Raw genomic sequence first — 22,687 nt, forward strand, 5'->3', positions numbered from 1 at the left:
ATTCTTGACCAGACAAACAAAAAGCACCCTCAGTCTGGCAATTTTAGAGTAGAAGTTAACAGAGGCAAATATGCACTGGATTTAATTTATGAGAGAAGCATGGTCAAAACAAGATGAAACTCTAAGATATGGCAAACAAACGGAACATACATGTTAAGCACTGCAACTAACTACACATGTATGAATTTCTTTACATTTTGAGCAAAAATGGCTGAGTAATGGTCATAAATAGGTATTTCAATATGGCTGCCATGGTGACCACATTGAAAATCTGATTTAAACCTCTTGAACAAATTGGCACGTTTCAGCTTCATTGGTCCAGTGGTTTCTGAGACAATGCTTATGATGCACGCCAGACAAACCGACCATGACAAAAGCTCACTTGACTATCAGCCAGGTGAGCTAAAAATAACTTTCAGACATGTTGTTTTGTACAAGAATTTATTTACATTAATTTACTGGTGATGTAGTAATGTTTCATGATATTCTTACAATGACATGGGTCAGTGACATAACAATCACTTCATAAATAATGTCTTTACTAACTTCAAGTCATTTTCACAATACCGTATTCGACGAAATAAGTGCCCCGCTGTTATAAGCGCCCACAGCGACATTTCTAATATATTGGCTAGTGAACAATCCTAATTAGCACCACTTCCGATTGTTCAATGTAAACAAGACTTATTTATTTGTGTATAATACGTGTGTTATATCCATCCTTTATTATGGGAAATTAAATTCTGGAAAAACATATCTGTCGTATATTTACATTTCAGGCTGTCTGCATAAACCACAAAATTTTTGATCTTTCAATTGTTTTTCACCAAAGTAATATTCTAATAAGAGCCCCCTATTTCTAATTTTGAAACCGCCCCAGGCGCTTATTATGTCGAGTACGGTAGTTACCAAAAAAGAAATAGCACGGCAGTTAAACCCTGATGATCTGCATCCCTCCATTTTCATTTTCAAAGTTGACAAAGAAATGCATTATTTTTTAAAGTTATTTAACGTTTAGTGACTGATAGGTATTTCAGAAGAGTGAGTGAGTATGGCTTTACACTGCTTTTAGCAATATTCAAGAACTATGTGTGGTGGGAAACACCAGATATGGGCCTCGCACATTCTACCCATGATGGGAATCCGGGTCTTCAGTTTGACGAGCAAACACTTTAACCATTATGCTCCCCACCCCTATTTCAGAAGAAAAATATTACATTCAGATTGATGTAGATAATTGTGGGTCAAGTGGCTCATCACCTGGGAAAATGATAGACTGTAAAGACATGTACAATATATTTCCATGTTGACAAATTTCTCGGACATTCAGTGCCGGTTCGGGGTTTTTGGTAACGTGGCCCAACTGGCAATCTGAGTCACTACTACTTGAGATGTAATTCCATGAATTATTTACAAAGAGGCTTGTCTGGTCCAGTGATCTTTATCTGCATGACATGTACATGAAGTCTCTTGGTCCTCTGGTTCCTTGAACTTCATCAGAACACACAAGCTCCAGCTGCCCCAACAGAAGCCATTTCCGACTCCATAACAGCTCATCTTGTCATTACGGCTTTGCGATGCTTGTTGTGTTTCTAGAAAAAAACAAAATGGACCACTATTAAAAGAAAATGTAAAACATGGATAATGATAATTAAAGTATCAAGTCTGATCAGACAACCCAAAAGAAAGTGACATGTTAAGTGTAGTACATCAAACTGCAGGTCACTTCCTACTGGGTCATGGACAAATATAAGAGAACTTAGAAACAAAAACATTTGTTGATGTGCTTATTAAAAATGCATCATATCAACAAAGCATAGAGTGAAATCTTGGTACCTTTTGAGTTCACTACTTCAACAATGTATTTCTACTTTACTGTACACACCAAAACCTTGATCCCCTTAACAATCATAACTGCTTCCTTTTATATCCATGAGAATCACCCCTTTATAACCATAACAACTCCATTATAACATGACCCTTTGTAAACGGGATAACTGCCTCTTTATAACCATAACTGCTTCCTTTTAAATCCTTGATGATCACCCCTTTATAACCATAACCACTCCATCATAACATGACCCTTTGTAAACGGGATAACTGCCTCTTTATAACCATAACTGAACCACTTTACAACCACAACAGCTCCCTCTTATAATCATAATTGCAATTTTATAACATGTCTCTTTAAAACCATAACTGCTCCCTTTTATAACAATAATTGCTCCTGAATCATATAATTTAGATAAGAAAACATTTAGTAGGATGAGAAATGGCTGCCACTTTGTAATATTGAATACAACATCTTTATTTGTTCATAAATCATAAACCACGGATTGAGGCAAATGGAAGCAAACATTTAATCTCAGAGTGCAGGAAAAGCCGTTTTAGGGGTGGGGAGTTTTTCAGAGCCACGTTAGGTTCAGGTTCAGCTTCAGCCACTTGACTTAGCATCCTCCACCATTTAGCTGTAGGCCAGTTTATTTGGAGAAGGGCCAGTAACTTTTATAAGGAGCAAGCCCTGCTGGCTAAATACAAATTTGTTGTTTAATTTGTGCCGACAGGGGGAGATTTTTGTCCTGCAGTGATGCCAAGCTACTTACGCTGTGAATCCCTTGTTGCCACTGAGCACCACAAACGGGGACTTCTCGGCTTTCTGTTTCTCCTGCAGCAGGGACAGGGTGTTGAGGGGCGTGTCGGTGGAGCTCATCATCTTCATCAACTGTGAAAAACAAGGAACATTTCCGTACTCCACACATGTCAATACGACACAATCAGCAGCATTCATTTCACTTCCTTATATACATAAACATGCTAGTTACCTTGCTATGATACATGAATATGACAATTTCAAACAAACCAAATCATCTACAGACCAGCCATCTACATTGTATTCAAGAAGGGATTGACAAGAGGAACAAAGTAGAGATACCGCAATAGATGCAGAAGTGTTTCTCGGACCTGAAGAGTATTTTATGTTCTGGTGGTAAGTTTTTCATGATTGAAGTAGAACCACAGGCTCTTGTGGTGTGATATTCACTATTATACCACTAGGGTGCTCTATGTCCATTGTTTCATTACATCCATTGTGTCGTTATTCTTCTATGACCCAAGGACGCACAATGCGCTGAGGTCGGACGATTCGATTCGGACGAGAGGCGAATGAGTCTGAGTTCGCGGTTTCTCATCACTGAATAAAGCGCAACCTCTTCGTGGCCTTATGTAAGTTAGCCTAACAATTAGACAGAATATTTTGTCTTGTGATCCAGATTATATCTTCACTGGTTTTGAATTTACATGTTTTAGTAATGTTAAGCTTTGTATAAATCAGGATGGTTAGTGAGTGAGGTTGGTTTACCGCTGCTTTGAACAGTGTTTAAGTTATATCACTGAAGTGATGCAGGTCTAAAATGTTTGCCACTTTGGTGAAACCCACGAGCACGGACTGATGTTGCCTAACCTAGAAACAGAATCACGTGAATCCAGGATTTGAACCCTTGATCACATAGGCTTCTGGCAAGCCTAAGGGAAGCAACTATGCATGTGATGTCTAGTGAGTTTCTAAAGAGGACAGAGCATCATGGTTCTAATTGTGAGAGTTTTTTTGCTGTAATATCTCTGATTTGTATCCATGGTAACAGTTTCCTCCAATCAGCAAGACACTGACCTGTTCTTCCTCCAGCTTCTTCATCCTCTTCTCCTGCTTCTTCTTCCCGGACCCCTTCCCGTGGAAGCGATGCGACAGCTGCCTGAAGGCTTCCTTGGGGTTGAGACAACGTCCAGACTCGTCCACATACTCCAGCTTCACATCAGGTTTATAGCCGTCCTTGTCACGGAAATCGGAGATCACACCACCGCCGTAACGGTCCCTCTTGCGATACTTCTCATCAAGATCACTAACAATGTAGAAAAAGAATTCAATATCAGTGAAAAAGTAATAACAACCATCATTGTAACTGCCCGTCTCTGTGTTTGTATGTCTTCCAAACAAGAACATTGCAGGAACAATACTGATTAAATATAGACAATTTTGAAGTGACCAGTAATTGGAAGTCCTCAGATCTTTTTTTGTTGTTGTTTGGTTTGTTGTTTTACGCCGCACTCAGCAATATTCCAGCTATTTGATGGCAGTCTGTAAATAATCGAGTCTGGATCAGACAATCCAGTGATTGATATCATGAGCATCGATCAACGCAATTGGGATCGATGACATGCATCAACCAAGTCAGCGAGCCTGACCACCCGATCCCGTTAGTCGCCTTTTACGACAAGCAAAGTCGCCTTTTATTTTTATGGCAAGCATGGGTTGCTGAAGACCTATTCTACCCCGGATCTTCACAGGTCCCTCAGATCTTTGTTTAGTGTAAGCAAGAACTGAGAACTGATTTTAATGAGATTGGAAATAAACACAGACCAAATGACATTCAATTATTTTCAGCATTAAAATAATTTGACTTCAGAAAGTTAGAACCACAAGTGTTCCAGCAGGTATTTATCTAGGATTCCAAAGTAATTTGTGATTGATTTATGCATCTTAAAACTCAGATTATTTTAAAGTTCCTTTTTACTTAAATTCTGTGGCCTTATAACATTGTATATAACATTACATGCAATAGTTTACCACTAAGCATTAAAGCCTATTCTTCTTCATTCGCCCTGATATCAGTGAAACACAAGTCAACCAAATTAGCATGATTAGTCATCACGTTAGACATAACTATATCAACATGATTTTGGAACGTTTTAATTCCAATTTAGAAATATTTACTGACATTTGCTGCAGAGTTGGGGCAAAAACCGGACCCAAGAGTAGGTCTAGATAAATCACTGACCAGTAATCTGTGTTGCCAACATACTCCGCTACCATATTTGCTCTTGAAAAGGCCAGGAATTTCTCCCCCCTACACACCGCCCCACCCACACACACACACAGATACAGCTATGTCCCCATACTTACTCGTATCTCTTGTCTTCAATGGAGTAGTACATGGCTCCCAGGTTGCTGTGCTCCGGGGCACTCACATTCTTAATGATCTCCTTCTCCAGGTAACCTGTCCACAGAGCCACACAATGTACACACAGCAGGGCCTCAAGATAGAGTTGGGGCCTATGTCACTTGGTACAGTAGTTCTGTTCTGTTACATTGTGTCAGCTTAGTGTAGGGGGTAAACTTAAGTGATGCAGGACCTCGACGTTTTTCACTTTCACAAGCAGGGTACGGTATTGACAAACCATTGATCTGGGTGAATCTAGTCTTCAAACCCACATCATTCAGCAGGCAATACAACTTACAAACTAAGTGGGTGGTTCTTTGAAAGACGACAAAAACATTGACAGGTCCTATGAAACAAGTACAAAATGGATAATAATTACTTTAAAAACACCAGCAATAGTTACAGTTACTATAAAATACATAAATGCTGCTGTTAACAATGGACAATGACAACATTGCCTTTCAAATATTTTATTTCAAGTTTTCATTATTTCTTGGTCAACAGAATTTGTAAACCAATTTTTCTAAAAACTGTGGGCTTAAACAGAGTGACGAGATATACGACACAATAAACATGCACACCTTTCTTCATGGCCAGGGCCAGGGCTGCTCCGACTCCATCAGTCACGATAGGCTCTTCTTCCAGCACTGCCTGTTCTTCTCCCTGATAATAAACAGGATCAACCGATCATTGCAAGCCTTATGATCCAGTCACACAACAGTCAAATCAGTTACTAAGTGATTTCATTTGTTTGTTGTTTAACGCCACACACAAACAATATTCAAGCTATAAATAATCGAGTCTGGACTAGAAAATCCAGTGATCAATATTACAAGCAACGATCCACGTCATCCATAATGATACAAAATCAGCCACCTACTCCAGCAAGTTGCCTCTTACAACCAGCATAGGCTGATGGTAACCTAGTCTATCCCAGAATCCCCAAGAGGAAGTAACTAAATGTGAGGATCTTTATCATTTATCATATACAAGATTCTGAATGTATCAGACTTATTCTGATCCTGTTTCTCTGACTTACCGTAATATCCACTGGCTGTGTGTCGATGTCGACCTCATTCCAGCCACTTGCAGCCTCCTCGATCTCCTCCTGGCGACGCTTCTGCTCCATCAGTTCAAGTTCAACATCCTAAAACACATTACATCAAAGACAGCTTAGTCAAATTCCAATCAGACAGCCGAAAGACTATCACAAGCTTTCATAATGAATGACACAATGGAGGACCATGACCTTTTGTGTCATCCAATCACAATGGAGGACCATGACCTTCTGTGTCATCCAATCACAATGGAGGACCATGACCTTCTGTGTCATCCAATCACAATGGAGGACCATGACCTTTTGTGTCATCCAATCACAATGGAGGACCATGACCTTCTGTGTCATCCAATCACAATGGAGGACCATGACCTTCTGTGTCATCCAATCACAATGGAGGACCATGACCTTCTGTGTCATCCAATCACAATGGAGGACCATGACCTTCTATGTCATCCAATCACAATGGAGGACCATGACCTTCTGTGTCATCCAATCACAATGGAGGACCATGACCTTTTGTGTCATCCAATCACAATGGAGGACCATGACCTTCTGTGTCATCCAATCACAATGGAGGACCATGACCTTTTGTGTCATCCAATCACAATGGAGGACCATGACCTTCTATGTCATCCAATCACAATGGAGGACCATGACCTTTTGTGTCATCCAATCACAATGGAGGACCTTAACCTTCTGTGTCATCCAATCACAATGGAGGACCATGACCTTCTGTGTCATCCAATCACAATGGAGGACCATGACCTTCTATGTCATCCAATCACAATGGAGGACCATGACCTTCTATGTCATCCAATCACAATGGAGGACTATGACCTTCTTGGTCATCCAATCACAATAGATGACCATGACCTTCTGTGTCATCCAATCACAATGGAGGTATATCACAGTCTGCGACTTTAGCCACTTCTACAAAGCCAGAGTATAGTAAATTTCAGATCAGTCTAATAAGCGTAGCTAATAACAGACCATGTGACAACACTAACATGTGGAAAAAATGATGAGAGTCAAGTTCAGGCCCGAAGACACAAATGTGTTTGGCACTTATTGTAGTTGAGAAAAAACCAATAGATCTGTTTAGGTTCTAGCAAAACCAATTCCCCAAAGGACAACTAAAGTAATTGTTTGTAATGAGTAAAACAAATCAACCAATTTTTTGCAATAAGGATAAGCAGCTTTTCTTGTGATGTTAAACAAGAGTGAAAAGCAAACGACAGGCCACCCTAGAACCGATTGAGATGACACATTAATCTTACCATGATTTCCTCTCTGTCCTCCTCCCGGTTCCCAGACAAACCGTAGGTCGGTATTTCTCCCAGGTTACGACAAAACTCGGATATGGAATTCAGCACAATCTGTGATCCCTGGGCATTTTCGTCTGTTTCTTGATTCTTTAGGGACATGACTCTCTCCACAACCTGAAACAAAGCCCATTCCTCAACTGCCATCCATTGTGTGAGTGGGTTACTGCTTCTTACAGTGGTACAAATAAATAGCCTTGGTTCTAAGGCACTGCTGCATCATCATGAAGTCTCTTTGTCTCTATTTCCAAAAACTGAAGTTTCTATGGAATGACAAGAAAACGTTATATCTCTAATAGGTTCAATTCAAGGCACCAGTAGCGTGAATCGTGGTTACTGTTATCAGTTCACACACTCGGCCAAATTATTATACACAATATTGAATGAAATCTTGCATAAAATTAATATAATAGATTACAAACACAATGAGGCAAAGTGATCATGCAAACATATACACACTGGCTACTGAAGCACAGTTAGAGCACAATAGAGTCCCTGAAGAGTTACCATGGTGACCACCACCAGCCGCTTCAAATTGGATGAAGAGGCAAATTTATCAGGATTTTTCAGATCAAGGAATACATTTATGTAGGGAGGCCCATTCCCATGTTATCCACACTATTTTTTCGAAAGCCATTTCCTGAGAACTAATTTATACTCATATGTTTTAGCTTAACCTCATGTCACCTTCATTCTTGAGGTAACCCAAAGCGACCCAGGTCACTGACATTTACTGCATGATTAAACCATGACCATGGCAAAGCTAGGACTCAACCCCACAACAAGCAGATCCTAGTACCTAAGGGACACTACTCTGCAGAGTGAATTGCAGTGATGTATACCACTGGACCACAATTTTCATGAAATCATCAACTGCAATTCCCAGAATTCTTATCCAAAAAATGCCCATTCGTAAGCATGCTCAAGTCAGTAAAAAGATTTAACAGTCACAATGAGAAATATTTTAGAGAAAGTATAAGACGTGACAAAGGGCAGTTAGCAATTCCCCCAAATGACACATTATCACAGTACCTGCTCTGAGACACGGGGTGCCTTCTTGAGTTTCAATTTCCTGGCCTTACTGAGAGCTGAGTGCAGCTCATTCTCCACTTCATCATCATCCACGGGCACACCAGTCAGGTCCTCATCTGGGCCCATATCTGCCAAAATACTCATATATACACCAGTCATATATATACCAGTCATATATACACCAGTCATATATACACCAGTCATATATACACCAGTCATATATATACCAGTCATATATATACCAGAACAAATATCCTCCAGCTTCTATCATATCAATATCTGACATGAGGACAATCATATCATCACCTGATTAGGGCCAAAACGTAGCCCTGATATACTGTTTCAAATAAAGAAGTTGTCATTGTCATGTTTACTTCCAACTTCTAAATGCCAATTGGGATCGGATGGTCCGACTTGGTGACGTGTTTGATGCATGTCATCGATCCCAATTGCATGGATTGATGCTCATGATATCAATCATTGGATTGTCTGGTCCAGACTCGATAATTTACAGACCACCGTCACATAGCTGGAATATTGCTGAGTATGTCATTCACACAAAGTTCAGTCAATTTTCTCTTATTTTTTTAAATAATTCGGGACTAAGTCGCTACAAATAAATATTTAACCTCGAAGCAAAGCGAAATGTTATTTATTACACTAAAAATAGATAAGGGGAAACCCTGATGGTAACAGACAAGCTGACTTCGTTTGAAAAGTACACTCATATGAATATCGCCGATCTTTTGTTCAACAACAAAGATTGATAAGATACTTTATATGCTGGTCCACAGGGACTGGCAGTCACATGAATTACCAGTCCAAGCCTGATCTTTCCATTAAACAGGAACACTGTCAACAGTATGGCAGATGATGGGGAATAAGTATACAATAGAATAGATTCAGCCTTTTTGAAAAGTCGCCTGGCTGGTTTCTAATGGTCCAGTAGACTGAGAGTGTTACAGAAGAGGCACAATATTGTGAACACAATAACTAACCTTCCATTTCTTCCTCGGCCTTAATTCTGACAGCACTCAGTACACTTGCATCAAGCGTAATTCGACTACTAGGCGCAGCTTCGGGCTCTGTCTTCACTTCAGGTTCAGTCTTGATGCCGTGACCGTAGTCTATCACATTCGGGTCCCCATGACCATAATCAATGACCTCTGGTGCCTCACCGCCTCCCTCGTCCTGCTCCATGTCCTCAGGGGGCGCCACCACATGACCCCGACCTCGAGACCTACAACAAAGGCAAGGTTGGAACTGAGACACTGCACTTCAATTATCATCCCTTCCCATGAACACCTTGTCCACACTCCGTCGCAGTGGTCACTCAGCATAACACCACTGCCACAGGCTAATTTGCATATCACGTGACCGGACTTTTCTCTTGTTTGTAAACAAACGCGCTTTTTCAGAAATCAGTATAGAACGGACTAATGCAAGTATTTGGGGGCGCTTTACATATTGTTTTGCATAACTATATAGATATGCTACTACAACTGGGCTTCGATGACAGCACGTGGAGCCGTACAACCAATGTAAAGATAGGATAACTACGCAAAAACAAGTAGATTTTTACGTATTGCATACTTTCTCAATGAAAGTTAACCATTCTTTGACATTTGTTTATGAAAATGTGTAGAATTGTCAAACATGAAACAGATGAAAAGCATATGCAATATCTTGAATGGACTGTGAAAGATGTGACGAATCGTCACATGGCGCTGGCCTGTGGCAGAGGTACTATGCTAGCTGGCTGCCGGACGCATGGAACTCTGGGTAGGAGAGTGCACCTTGTCATGACTTTGACTTTTCTGTTGCTTTTTCATTTTGATTCAATGCCCATCTTAAGTTTCACATAAAAGACTCTACGAAAACAACACACATATGTATCAAATGTTCATAGATGGACTACCTTCAAGTCTAACGCTGGTATTGTAATTTGTGCTGTGTATGAAATTGAGTTATCGAGGATGGTTTTGAGCTTCTTTTCGTAATGTACGAGGACAGAAATGCCAACCCAAAATGAAATTTTGGAGCAATCAGTGGAATCAAAAAGAGAAATGTCATGCAAAAATGAGAAATGTCAACAGTACTTGTGTCTCTTTGTCTGTAAAGATGGGTTGATAAAATGTGTACAGTGTTTAACCAACCAATCATAGATCTTGTATTACTGAGTTAAGGATATTTCAACATCATGTGAATTGAAAGCATGGCTCTCATTGGTCAGAAGAGTCTCTGTAGAATATTAGTTGCCAACCGATCTCAAGAGGTATATTGTGCGATGTACCCTGTGTGTGATCCTACACACCTGACATTTATTCATATAGGTCCCAAATATATGTCCAGTCTGACATAAAAACTAGGAGCAGACGATGCAAATGAACCAAGCGACTTCCCTTTACCCAGTGCATTCAGATAAACAACGGTTCATTTCAACTCAACGATACTTATTCGAGATATGGAAGTTATCTCCGATGTGTTCTGACTGATTTCCAAGTGGGCTACATGGAAAATAAATGCCCCCTCCTTTACCAATCAGAAGCTAAGATTTTAATTTAAGGTGAGATAATGCTTCATGTCACCTGTGCATTTTGCCGTCAGTGATATTTTATGAATATATAAATAATTTGTTAAAAATATGACAAAAATCGTAATCTGCTGGAGGGCAAGCGTAAAAGCATAATTTAGCTCAAAATCTTAACATTTATGCCAAAACTCTAATGGTTGACATCTCCAAGTAATGGCTTTAGATGGCGCATAACCAAAGGGCTCACCTTGACCCGTAGTCTTCTCTTGTGACCTGGTCCTCGGCCATAGTGAGCAGGTCATCAGCCTTCAGGGACGTTTTCTTCCTGATCTTCCTCACCTTCTTCTTGACCTTCTTGAACTTGGCAGCCTGAACATAGATTGAAGGTCACTGTTATTACAGGACTTTGTCTTCCACAACAACATACACCTTGATGATGTCATGCATCCACACTGTTGGGGCAATCAGTCAATAATCCCATAACTGCCCAAGTCTAGTCTAGAAGTACAACTTTTGGAGGGAATTTTGCAAGACAGAATGTTGCTTAACGCCACAGTCAGCATAATTCCAGCTATATCACAGTGGTTTGTGAATAGCCAAATCTACGTCAGACAAACCAGTGACCAAAACAATGAGCACCAATCCAAACCATCGGGTCACCATGACACACAATCAACCAAGTCACCAAGCCTAACCACCTGGTTGGATCTTACAACTATTACCGATACATGGGAAAACGGGGACCTAATTTCCAAAGTGATGTGCATAAAAAATTCCTTAATACCACAAAAAATATATATCACCACTCCCAAAGGGCTCAACATAATATCCAAAAACGAAAATATGCCTTAGATCGTACCTTCTGCTATTGACTTTAATTCAACTAACTTTCATAAATCTTTGTCAAAATCAGAAGTTAACATGTTTAGCGAAACACTTCAGTTAACACATAGTAATATAATGATGAGTTTAGCATGTTTAGCAATACGTTCTGAATGAAATGACCATAATAACACATGTTTTGATTGGCTGGTTCAATTACAGTTTTTACGGTCTCATATCCCTGTGGCCATTAGCTTGTCATGCCGTCGTAGAAACAAAAGCAAACGAAACAACAAAGGTTATTGAATTTTCCCCTGAAACTATGGAAAACTGTTTCCCCTGAAACTATGGAAAACTGATGGTCTGAACCTGGCTGCAGATGATGAAGAGGCCAGGAATGCCACTGATAAGGATGGGTCCATTCAAGAATCAGAGGAATCTGGTGACAGTACTGCAGTCACTGAAATTCTCTTAGTTTTATGTCTTTATTTCAAAAATATTTACATGCCCTGCTTTCATCCCAAATTCTTAGAAAGATAAAGGTCATTGGGCCAGAGTTTTCCAGTTTCTGAAATGAACACTGTCAGACCCCCACAGGACTCCCATACAGACACAGGATGAGAGTCATAAGAGCTGGCTCAAGCTCATCGTGATAGCCACGATACAACGATTATTGCATACCTTTGTCAAATACAAATGTAATTCAGGGCTGAAAGTTTTCTGCTGAAGACAAGCAAGACTTTCTTACCAAAGGAACAAACTGTTTTATATTTCCGAGCTTCATATGCAGCATGGAACTACTGTTTTAAGAAAGTTGTGCCTTTGATACTTACTGCTTCCTCTGAAGTGTAGTATTCACTGGCCAAAGTAAGAGCTGGCATCGACAATGTTTGCTGAAAGAGAAAGAAGGATGATTACCACCTTTGCTCCGTTGCTAAATATGGTTAATGGTAATAAGCCAAATTACCACATCTGGGCTCTTCAAACAGTATTATTACAATAGACTTTTCATAAGCCATGATGAAAGTTACTACTTACCCCTTGCTGCCTGAGCTCAATACGTATCCTCTCCATCTCTCGATCTTCATCTGCGTCATACTTGCCACCCGAACCTGCCACCATGCAACAGTGAGTGAGTGAGTGAGTTTGGTTTTACGCCGCTTTTAGCAATATTCCAGCAATATCACGGCGGGGGGACACCAGAAATGGGCTTCACACATTGTACCCATGTCGGGAATCGAACCCGGGTCTTCGGCGTGACGAGCGAACGCTTTAACCACTAGGCTACCCGACCGCCCCCACCATGCAACAGAGTGAGTATGTTGGGATAAAGACTTTGTGTGAGTGAGTGTGGTTTTACACCACTCTTAGCTCTATTCCAGCAATATCATGGCAGGGGAGCTTCACACATTGTACATGCGTGGGTAATTGAACCCAGGCCTACAACATGACGAGCCGATGCGTAAACCTCTTGGCTACCCCACCGTACCCAACACGGTTGTGAGTAGTATTTCAGCTATATCATGGGTATGGTGCTGACAAACAGGACAATAGTCAGGGTGAATCTGGGATTCTAACCCCTCATCATGGGATCCTGGCACATTTAAAGGACATAACTGTGCATCCCACATCCGAACTATCATCATGATCTTCATAGTACCATGAAGAACGTAGAAATACTTCAGCAGTTTATATTTTCTTGCTCGATATTTCTTATAACATTTCAAACAATACCCCAGAGACTAGTTTGTTTGTGTTGATATTATATGATGAGACATGAGATCTGCTGATATGTGCAAAGGTATAGTGAGTGAGTGAGTTTAGTTTAATGCAGTATTGCAGTTATATCACTGCGTGTCAGCTAAATGTGGGAGGAAAGCCCGAAGTGATGCAGGTCTCAGATGTTTACCCTTTTTGTGAAACCCATGAGCACAGGTACTGTGCTGAGAAACCTAGAAACATAATCAGGGCGAACCAGGATATGAACCCAAAATATCAGGTTTCTGAAGAGCCAAAGGGACACAACTCTGCACACTGAATTGCAGCGCCTTAAATGACTATCACTGTAATTCAGTGAGTGATAATGGTCTTACGCTGCTTTTAGCCGCTTTTAGCAATATTCCAGCAATATCCCAGCGGGGGACACCAGAAATGGGTTTCACACATTGTACCCATGTCGGGAATTGAACCCGGGTCTTCGGCGTGACGAGTGACCGCTTTAACCACTAGGCTACCCGACCGCCCCCTGTAATTCAGACCAGGCTTGACATTAATTCACCTGACAGATACAACCCATAGTTCCTCATAGTTCGTAAGATATTGTCTGTGTAACTTTACTAAACAATTGGCACGAAAAGTACTCATGATTTGTTCAGAATGCATAGGCTCCAATCCAAGCCAGAGAAATGAAAAGAGGAAAGCAATAACTAAATATCAATACAAGACAATTTATACCGAACTACACGTACCCAGCGTGAAGGACTTCTTGACCTTTTGATTTCCATCAATATCTTCATCGTACTTGTCAAGGATGTTATTGGGCTTCAGCTGTAACACAAGTTATCACAGTAACAGCAGCACCTTTCCCACTCATGACAATTACATTATGTCGCATGTTTCCTACATTGGTATATCATGTCAAGTGGAATCCCGCTTAGGCTAAAATGAATAATAGTCTTGGTTCACAATCACCGCCCGCATCATCAGAAAGTCAGCCGCACATTTCCCTTTTATTTCCATTTTCAAAAGAAATATAAACAAATCCTGATACTTGAAAGCACTGAGATCCAACATAGCACGCAGTTACTTCCCTTTACATGCGCATTTCATGTCATGGTAATGTGGGCAATAGGAGTTTGTTTGTTTGTTTATGTAGGGAGGCCTTTCCCAGGTTGATGGTACACAACTGTTTATTTGGTTACACACAAGTTTGAACAAGCAAAAAAAACAAACAAAAAAACACCACCCGTCCTAACTATATTTTCATAAGTCATTGCCTGAGAACCACTTCTTTTATTTTTTTTATACATTATCTGGAACCAACATACCTGAAACCTCAGCTACCAGGTGATATTTACGTGAAACGGAATAAATACTAAATAAAATGCTTCTTTTATCTGGAAATCCAGTTTCTGGAACTGGAAACTGAATGTCATTACCAGCAGTGCAAAATACACACTATTGCGTCAGACTTACCTCACAGCGTCCCCGCTTGACAATGTTTGTTTGCAATTCATCAACATTAAAGGAGTGAGTATCATGTGATCACCGAGTTATTGATTAGTTATGTCTGGATCACTAGTTGGGCAGTCATTGTCATTTGACATTCAGGTGAGACTATGCATTTAACAAAAGAGTTTTTTATGCTTCAGTAGAATTTGGGTAGGGGAGGTAACTCTGGTCAGTTTCACGGCGTGTCAGCTTATTGTGGGAGGAAAGCCGAAGTGATGCAGGTCTCGGACGTTTACAACTTCGGTGCAACCCACAAGCACGGGTATGGTGCTGACAAATCTAGAAACATAATCGGGGCGAACCGGGATTCAAACCAACAATCATAGGTTTTTGGCATGCCCAAGGGACGCAACTCTGCACAGCGAATCGCGGAGCCTTAGACGACTGGGCCACCCGTGCCCCTTATTCGGAAAACACTTGAGAAAACACATGTGTCTGGTTAAACAATGTTTGTCTGTACATGGTTATTTCCAACAGAAAATCCCTGACATAATCTGCTCTCTTTGGGTTGTCAAGCATGGTATACAGAAAATAATGAGAAGAAACTTGGCCTTGCAATACAATTCACTTAACATGCAACATGAGTGAATTAAGGTACTTCCTAAGCAAAAGCAGAAAAATCCCTCAAGTAGTGTTGTTTCATGTGGTAACTCGTGTTCTGAAGCTGTCTGTGGTCACATGATGTCAAAAGTGATGGACTGCGACTGTTACATCACTACACACAATGTCAACGATTGTTGCCATGGTTACGGCCTATGAAATCAAATTTATGTGTGGGTATTTCATAACTTGCTTCAACCATATGGATGATAAACATACAAGTGCCTTGTGGACGTGTTGGTTGAACATACAAGTGACTTGGTGCAAGTGTGGGTTGAACATACCATGCCATACTCGTCATACTCGGGCTCGTCATACGGCTTGTACTCGGGCTTCTTCTTCTTGTTGTCTACATTCTTCTCGGCAACCTCGTCATCAACCATGTTCACATTGATCAACACATCATCCTCATCCTGATCTAGAATACCTAGGTAGCAGAAAAAAAATGAATGTAATCATTGGTAGATTAGGCTAAAAAAATAATAGTCTTGGTTCTCGGGCACCAACCGCGTCATCATAAAAACTGCCGCATGTTTTGTTTTTATATCCATTTTAAAAAAATTTAAAAATCCTTATACTTAAACACAATGCACACTAAAAAGTTGAAAATGGAAACAAAAACGAAACGTGCAATGAACTTTATGATGATGTGGGCAGTGCCTGAGAACCAAGACTAATATTTTTTTTAGCCTTAACTAAGATATAGTCATAATAAATTATACTGTAACCAAATGCGATTTAGTACACTGAAAACCTGATTGACAAAAGTTGTAAGAAACAAGACAGGTATCCGTAAACATAATAAAAGATGAATGAATAAAAAATACAAGTTTACAAACACTAATAAAGAAGAAAAGAGACTTGACTCATGCTGGTTCTCCTGAAATATTGCTGTCGCAGGGTAATGTACTGTGGGTATTTGAAGCAGTTTGTACCACAGAGCCTGATCTGCTTACCTTTATCCTTGAGTGTCAGAATAACGCCACGACCATCAGTGAATTTATCCATCTGATGTTGGACTGTCAGACCCTGCAGGTCCCGGGCTGTGTAATCCTACAATGGGAAATCCATTATTGATAATGGGAACAAACCAGACTTCAACTGTCATTTCCAGTAGATTTTAGTGTTAATATAGGGGCTTCATTCTCTGAACTACAAGACAGAAATACATTCTTGAAGACACAAGACTTAATATGGTTTATTTGTTTATGACAGTGGTCTGTAAATAATCGTGTCTGGACCAGACAACCAGTAACTGACATCATCGGCATGGATCTACGCAATTGGGATACGATGACATGTATAAACCACGTCAGCAGCCGGACCACCTGACCCTGTAAGTCACCTCTAACGACAAGCATAGTCGCCTTGGGTCAGACTTATATGTAAACATTGACGTTTGATAATACAATCACCTTGCTATCTTATGACAAAGCATCATTCTGCCATGCTGTACAAATCTATCTTAGACTACCAGCACAAAGTTGTGGCTTGAGACTTTTCACCAGAGACCCTGGATACTACTTGCAGAGAAACTGTTCCTACCTTCTTCTTGTCCTTGAACTCCTGATCCATGAGGTCACTGATGCCGAACTCCTCGTCCATCTCCTCCAGAAGCTTGGCCTGGATGCACAATAACATGGGGAATGTCAGCTTGATCATTTAACCCATGCTTTGAACCATAATCAGTTAATATCATAAACTGGGCACAAGATATGAGCCTCACACATGTAACATGCCTCTCACACATGTAACACACCTCTCACACATGTAACATGCCTCTCTCACATGTAACACACCTCTCACACATGTAACATGCCTCTCACACATGTAACACACCTCTCACACATGTAACATGCCTCTCACACATGTAACACACCTCTCACACATGTAACATGCCTCTCACACAAGTAACATGCCCCTCACACATGTAACATGCCTCTCACACAAGTAACATGCCTCTCACACATTCTCCTCACACGTTACATACCCCTCACACATGTAATATGCCCCTCACACATGCAACATGCCCCTCACACATGTAACATGCCTCTCACACATGTAACATGCTCCTCACACATGTAACATGCCTCTGACACATGTAACATGCCCCTGACACATGTAACATGCCCCTTACACATGCAACATGCCTCTCACACAAGAAACATGCCCCTCTCACATGTAACATGCCTCTGACACATGTAACATGCTCCTCACAAATGTAACATGCCTCTGACACATGTAACATGCCCCTTACACATGCAACATGCCCCTTACACATGTAACATGCCCCTGACACATGTAACATGCCCCTGACACATGTTACATGCCCCTTACACGTGTAACATGCCCCTGACACATGTAACATGCCCCCCCCCCCATGTAACATGTTAACAAGATCCAGGATATACAGCCTCTGCTGCACTTGATGTCATAAACTGTATCATGCTCTGCAGTTAGGTAACAGTGGTGATTATTATCACCATGACATTGTTTTGATGTGTACAATCACGCATTATATGGCAAGTAAAAAGTCACGATGCATCCCCCACTCCTAATGAAGACACCAACAGAAGGTACTGTTTATCAGTAGCACTGTAAATATGTGAACAAGTTTATCTGAGTGACTGACTGTATTGATAATAGATTTATTTCATAATGAAGTTACACACCCTCTTTTCGGCCAACACTTTCTCCTTTTCCATTTTCCTGGACCGCTTGACCCACTTAGACATGTCATTGGAGTCAGAATCACTGTCAGCAAGTGTCTTCACTTTGCTGAAAAAATCACAAAACAGTATATTTTGAAATAATGACAGTAAAACATGACCATGTTGACACATCAGAACAATATGTTACTCTTATCAATACTGTCAAACACTGGCACTTGTCCTATAGTCTGAACCTGATTCCTCAATGACTGAAGCATCCATATTACCAATAGGCCAAGCAGAAGGTTTTCGTCCTTATAGGATAAGTACTAATGAGTCACTAGTGACTAGAATGTGTTCTTACTACTGAAAAGCATACTTTCTAAAAACAGTTACCAATAACTTCATTACAATGCCATACACTGGGACGGACAGAAATTTTGTTTGTTTGTTGTTTAACACTGCACCAAGACAATTCAGTGACATAAGCATTGATCTTTGCAATTTGGATGCGATGACATGCATCAACCAAGTCAGTGATCCTGACCCCTCGATCCTGTCAGTTGCCTTTTACGACAAGCATGGGTCGCTGAAGACCAATTCTAACCCGGATCTTCACAGGGTCTCTAGGACAATTACCGAAGCTTCTTGTTCATGAGTCGTTTCTGCTTTAGGATTGCCATTTTCTCTCGGAGAGCTTCTGTCTTCTTCTGCTCCCCCCAGTTGACAGGTGGAGCATGAACATCTTCCTTCTCCTTCGGCTTGTCACCATCCTCGCCACCTGCCGCTGGGAAACAAACCACATAATACAATAATTGTCACCGACTTCAGATCTGGTGGGTTAAAATTTATAGTCTACATTTACATGTTTTACTGCTACTCATACTTGAAGGATGGAGTGCAATTACCGTATTCGACGTAATAAGCGCCCCGCTCTAATAAGCGCCCACGGCGATATTTGCTAATATATTGGCTAGTGAACAATCCCAATCAGCACCCCTTCCGATTGATCAATGTACGCAAGACTTATTTATTCGCGCATATTACGCACTCGTGTGTTATATCACCCTTAATTATGGGCAATTAAATTCTTGAAAAATATATCTGTCGTATATAAACATTTCAGGATGTTTGCATAAACCACGAAATTTACGATCTTTCAACTCAAAATAATATTCTAATAAGCGCCCCCTATTTCTAATTTTGAGAGCGCCCTGGGCGCTTATTACGTCGAATACGGTATTTCTATACAGTTTACATCAGGTTGCAATGGTTTTTGAAACTGATTCTTCACTGATCAACATAAACTGACATACCATTACTACTGGATCCTGGAACATCCAAGGGCTTTAACCCAAGCTTTGCCCGAATGCGACTGAAAAAGAAAAGATGAATCTTACATCCTGGAATTCATATAAAACACTGTAAAATATAATGTGCGTATGATTTTATCACATATGCACAGTATCTGATTTAATCATATGCACAGGGGATCATCCAGATCACAGCTTAATGTTGGTGTTCCCTCCTGGTCTTCTATCTATGTGTATATATATTCAGAAGTCATTGAGGCTACCCGTTATTTTTGTTTGTAAAATCTGGAAAGGGAACATATGTATTGCCCCAGATTGTTCTTGTTCTTGTTGTTTTATGCCATTCTCCGCAATATTCCAGACAATGGTCTGTAAAATATTGAGCTTGGACTAGATAATCTAGTGATTGATACCATGAGCATCGATCCAAGCAATTGGGATTTGATGATATGAAAATAGCAAACAACCAAACCACCAAACCTGATGATCCATTCAGTATGTTTAGCCACCTCTTCCAGCAAGTATAGATTGCTGGGGACCTTATTCTTACCTAGAACCCCACCACTATGGGTCTACTGCTAGGGACCTCTATTCTTACATAGAACACCACTCTCCCACCCCCATGGGTCTATTGCTAGGGACCTCTATTCTTACCTAGAACACCCCCCTCTCATCCCCATGGGTCTTTTGCTGGGGACCTCTTTTCTTACCTAGAACACCACCCTCCCATCCCCATGGGTCTATTGCTGGGGACCTCTTTTCTTACCTAGAACACCACCCTCCCATCCCCATGGGTCTATTGCTGGGGACCTCTATTCTTACCTAGAACACCACCCTCCCATCCCCATGGGTCTATTGCTGGGGACCTCTTTTCTTACCTAGAACACCACCCTCCCATCCCCATGGGTCTATTGCTGGGGACCTCTTTTCTTACCTAGAACACCACCCTCCCACCCTTCCATCATGTCCATCCCCATGGGTCTATTGCTGGGGACCTCTTTTCTTACCTAGAACACCACCCTCCCATCCCCATGGGTCTATTGCTGGGGACCTCTTTTCTTACCTAGAACACCACCCTCCCATCCCCATGGGTCTATTGCTGGGGACCTCTATTCTTACCTAGAACACCACCCTCCCATCCCCATGGGTCTATTGCTGGGGACCTCTATTCTTACCTAGAACACCACCCTCCCATCCCCATGGGTCTATTGCTGGGGACCTCTTTTCTTACATAGAACACCACCCTCCCATCCCCATGGGTCTATTGCTGGGGACCTCTTTTCTTACCTAGAACACCACCCTCCCACCCCATGGGTCTATTGCTGGGGACATCTTTTCTTACCTAGAACACCACCCTCCCACCTCATGGGTCTATTGCTGGGGACCTCTTTTCTTACCTAGAACACCACCCTCCCATCCCCATGGGTCTTTTGCTGAGGACCTCTATTTTTACCTAGAACCCCAATGCATGGGTCTATTGCATGAGAGTAACACATAAAACTTACTTTGTTTCATCAATACTGAGTGATGTTTCCCCACCACCAGAAATTGGTGCTTCATGAACTGAAATGAAGAGAATAGAAAACAGATATTATAGTTGTATTCTGCCATCATGCACACAAAAGTATGGCTTCATAAACCAAGTTACTCAAATGATTCCGAAGGAGTGAGTTGGGTTCAACACCACTTTGAACAGTATTCCAATCACATCAAAAGGGTCTGCAATCATTAAAGGCTAGACCAGACAAAAACAGTGGTTGATGAGCAACGTCCTATAGAGTATTGATGACCATGATGACAATTATAAACGTAATGTGTTTGTTCTTTGTTTTTTTTGTTTGTTTGTTTAACGCTGCACTCAGCAATATTCCAGCTTTATGACGGCGGTCTGTAAATAACTGAGTCTGGACCAGGCAATCCAGTGATTGATATCATGAGCATCGATCCACACAATTGGGAGCGATGACATGCATCAACCAAGTTAGCAAGCCTGACCACCTGATCCCGTTAGTCGCCTCTTACGACAAGCATAGTCGCCTTTTTTTTGCAAGAATGGGTTGCTTAAGACCTATTCTACCCCGGATCTTCACAGGTCTTGTCCTTTGGTAAACTGGTAATAACTAAAACATGTGCATGTTATATAAGTGCAATAATCTTGAATGTAACATTAAACACAATTTCACCTCACCTATTAGTTATTGTCCTTTGGTAAACTAGTAATAACGAATAGGTAAGCTGAAATTGGGTTTAACGTCACATTCAAGATTATTGCGCTTACATAGCATGCAAATGTAAGTGTGGCTGCATGTAATAGTCAAGATTAATGCTGATTTTATGGTGCAAGCCCACTGAGATACCATGCCGCATGTTAACATCAATACCCCACTCAGACACTGCACCAGCGTCACAGGCCTTGATATTTTAGGGGAGTTGGAAAACAATGAACTGGTGCTACAGATGAAAAACAGCCTACATACCATTATATTTCACTTACTCCTTTGGAGAGAATAAATCTGTCTAACAAGGGACTTATCTAGACCTCCTCAGAGGACTATCTTCGGTCCCAAGTGTGCAGCAAATGTCATCAAAAATTCCCAAATTAAAGCCTTCCCAATACCGGTAATAACTAATTTTATGCCTTTGTAGAGATAACTTGTTTTTCACTGATAACAAGAGCAATCAATATGAAGAGGCTTGATAGTTTCATATTATTGCACTGAATACAATCTCAAAATACAATGCTAAAATACCTTTGAATTTAAGACAATAACTTTAAAATAATACCCTCGGTCGGTAGTGTGTTAGGATATATACCTTCCGGAGCGACATGTTCAGCGCCGCGTGGTCTATCCTGCGGTTCCTCCTTTCCTCGTCTTTCTTCTCTGTCCTTTCGTCTGCTGCGCCTTTCCTTCGATCGTGACCGAGATCGACGCTTACGTTTATGCTTGTGTTCCCTTTCCTTATCCCTTTCCTTGTGTTTTTTCGACGACCCCATGATTAAGGTGTCTTTTAGGATTTAGACGTTGATGACAAACACCTACAATAACTCAGAAGTGTTAATGAAACCTTCACACCATACGATTGTTTACTGCGACAAGTGCACGTTCACTAAAACCGGAAGTTGCAGAT

General features: G+C 40.9%; 1 protein-coding gene across 1 annotated transcript; it reads right to left on the reverse strand.

Moving 5' to 3' along the window:
- Positions 1-427: 427 nt before the first annotated feature.
- LOC124131823 (U4/U6.U5 tri-snRNP-associated protein 1-like) lies at positions 428-22,679 on the reverse strand. The gene is made up of 21 exons (XM_046495309.2): positions 22,373-22,679; positions 21,064-21,121; positions 19,562-19,620; positions 18,885-19,032; positions 18,267-18,372; positions 17,140-17,217; positions 16,551-16,647; positions 15,879-16,021; positions 14,232-14,310; positions 12,802-12,875; positions 12,597-12,656; positions 11,189-11,310; positions 9,407-9,648; positions 8,409-8,536; positions 7,332-7,493; positions 6,034-6,141; positions 5,576-5,657; positions 4,958-5,051; positions 3,668-3,896; positions 2,604-2,722; positions 428-1,592 (listed from the first exon to the last, which is right to left on the reverse strand). The coding sequence occupies exons 1-21, from the start codon at positions 22,551-22,553 to the stop codon at positions 1,565-1,567; spliced, it is 2,397 nt and encodes a 798-aa protein (XP_046351265.2). The 5' UTR covers positions 22,554-22,679; the 3' UTR covers positions 428-1,564.
- Between the last annotated feature and the right edge of the window lie 8 nt (positions 22,680-22,687).

The sequence above is a fragment of the Haliotis rufescens genome, unplaced genomic scaffold, assembly GCF_023055435.1.
Source record: "Haliotis rufescens isolate VD_foot unplaced genomic scaffold, xgHalRufe1.0.p SCAF_3, whole genome shotgun sequence".
In the NCBI taxonomy this organism is placed as follows: domain Eukaryota; kingdom Metazoa; phylum Mollusca; class Gastropoda; order Lepetellida; family Haliotidae; genus Haliotis; species Haliotis rufescens.

Excerpts from the sequence above, each read along its gene's own strand:
- LOC124131823 (XM_046495309.2), bottom strand. The coding sequence starts at position 22,553 with ATGGGGTCGTCGAAAAAACACAAGGAAAGGGATAAGGAAAGGGAACAC. Across the intron at positions 21,122-22,372 it reads TGAACATGTCGCTCCGGAAG|TTCATGAAGCACCAATTTCT; the intron begins GTATATATCCTA and ends TCTTCATTTCAG. Across the intron at positions 18,373-18,884 it reads CTCATGAACAAGAAGCTTCG|CAAAGTGAAGACACTTGCTG; the intron begins GTAATTGTCCTA and ends TGATTTTTTCAG.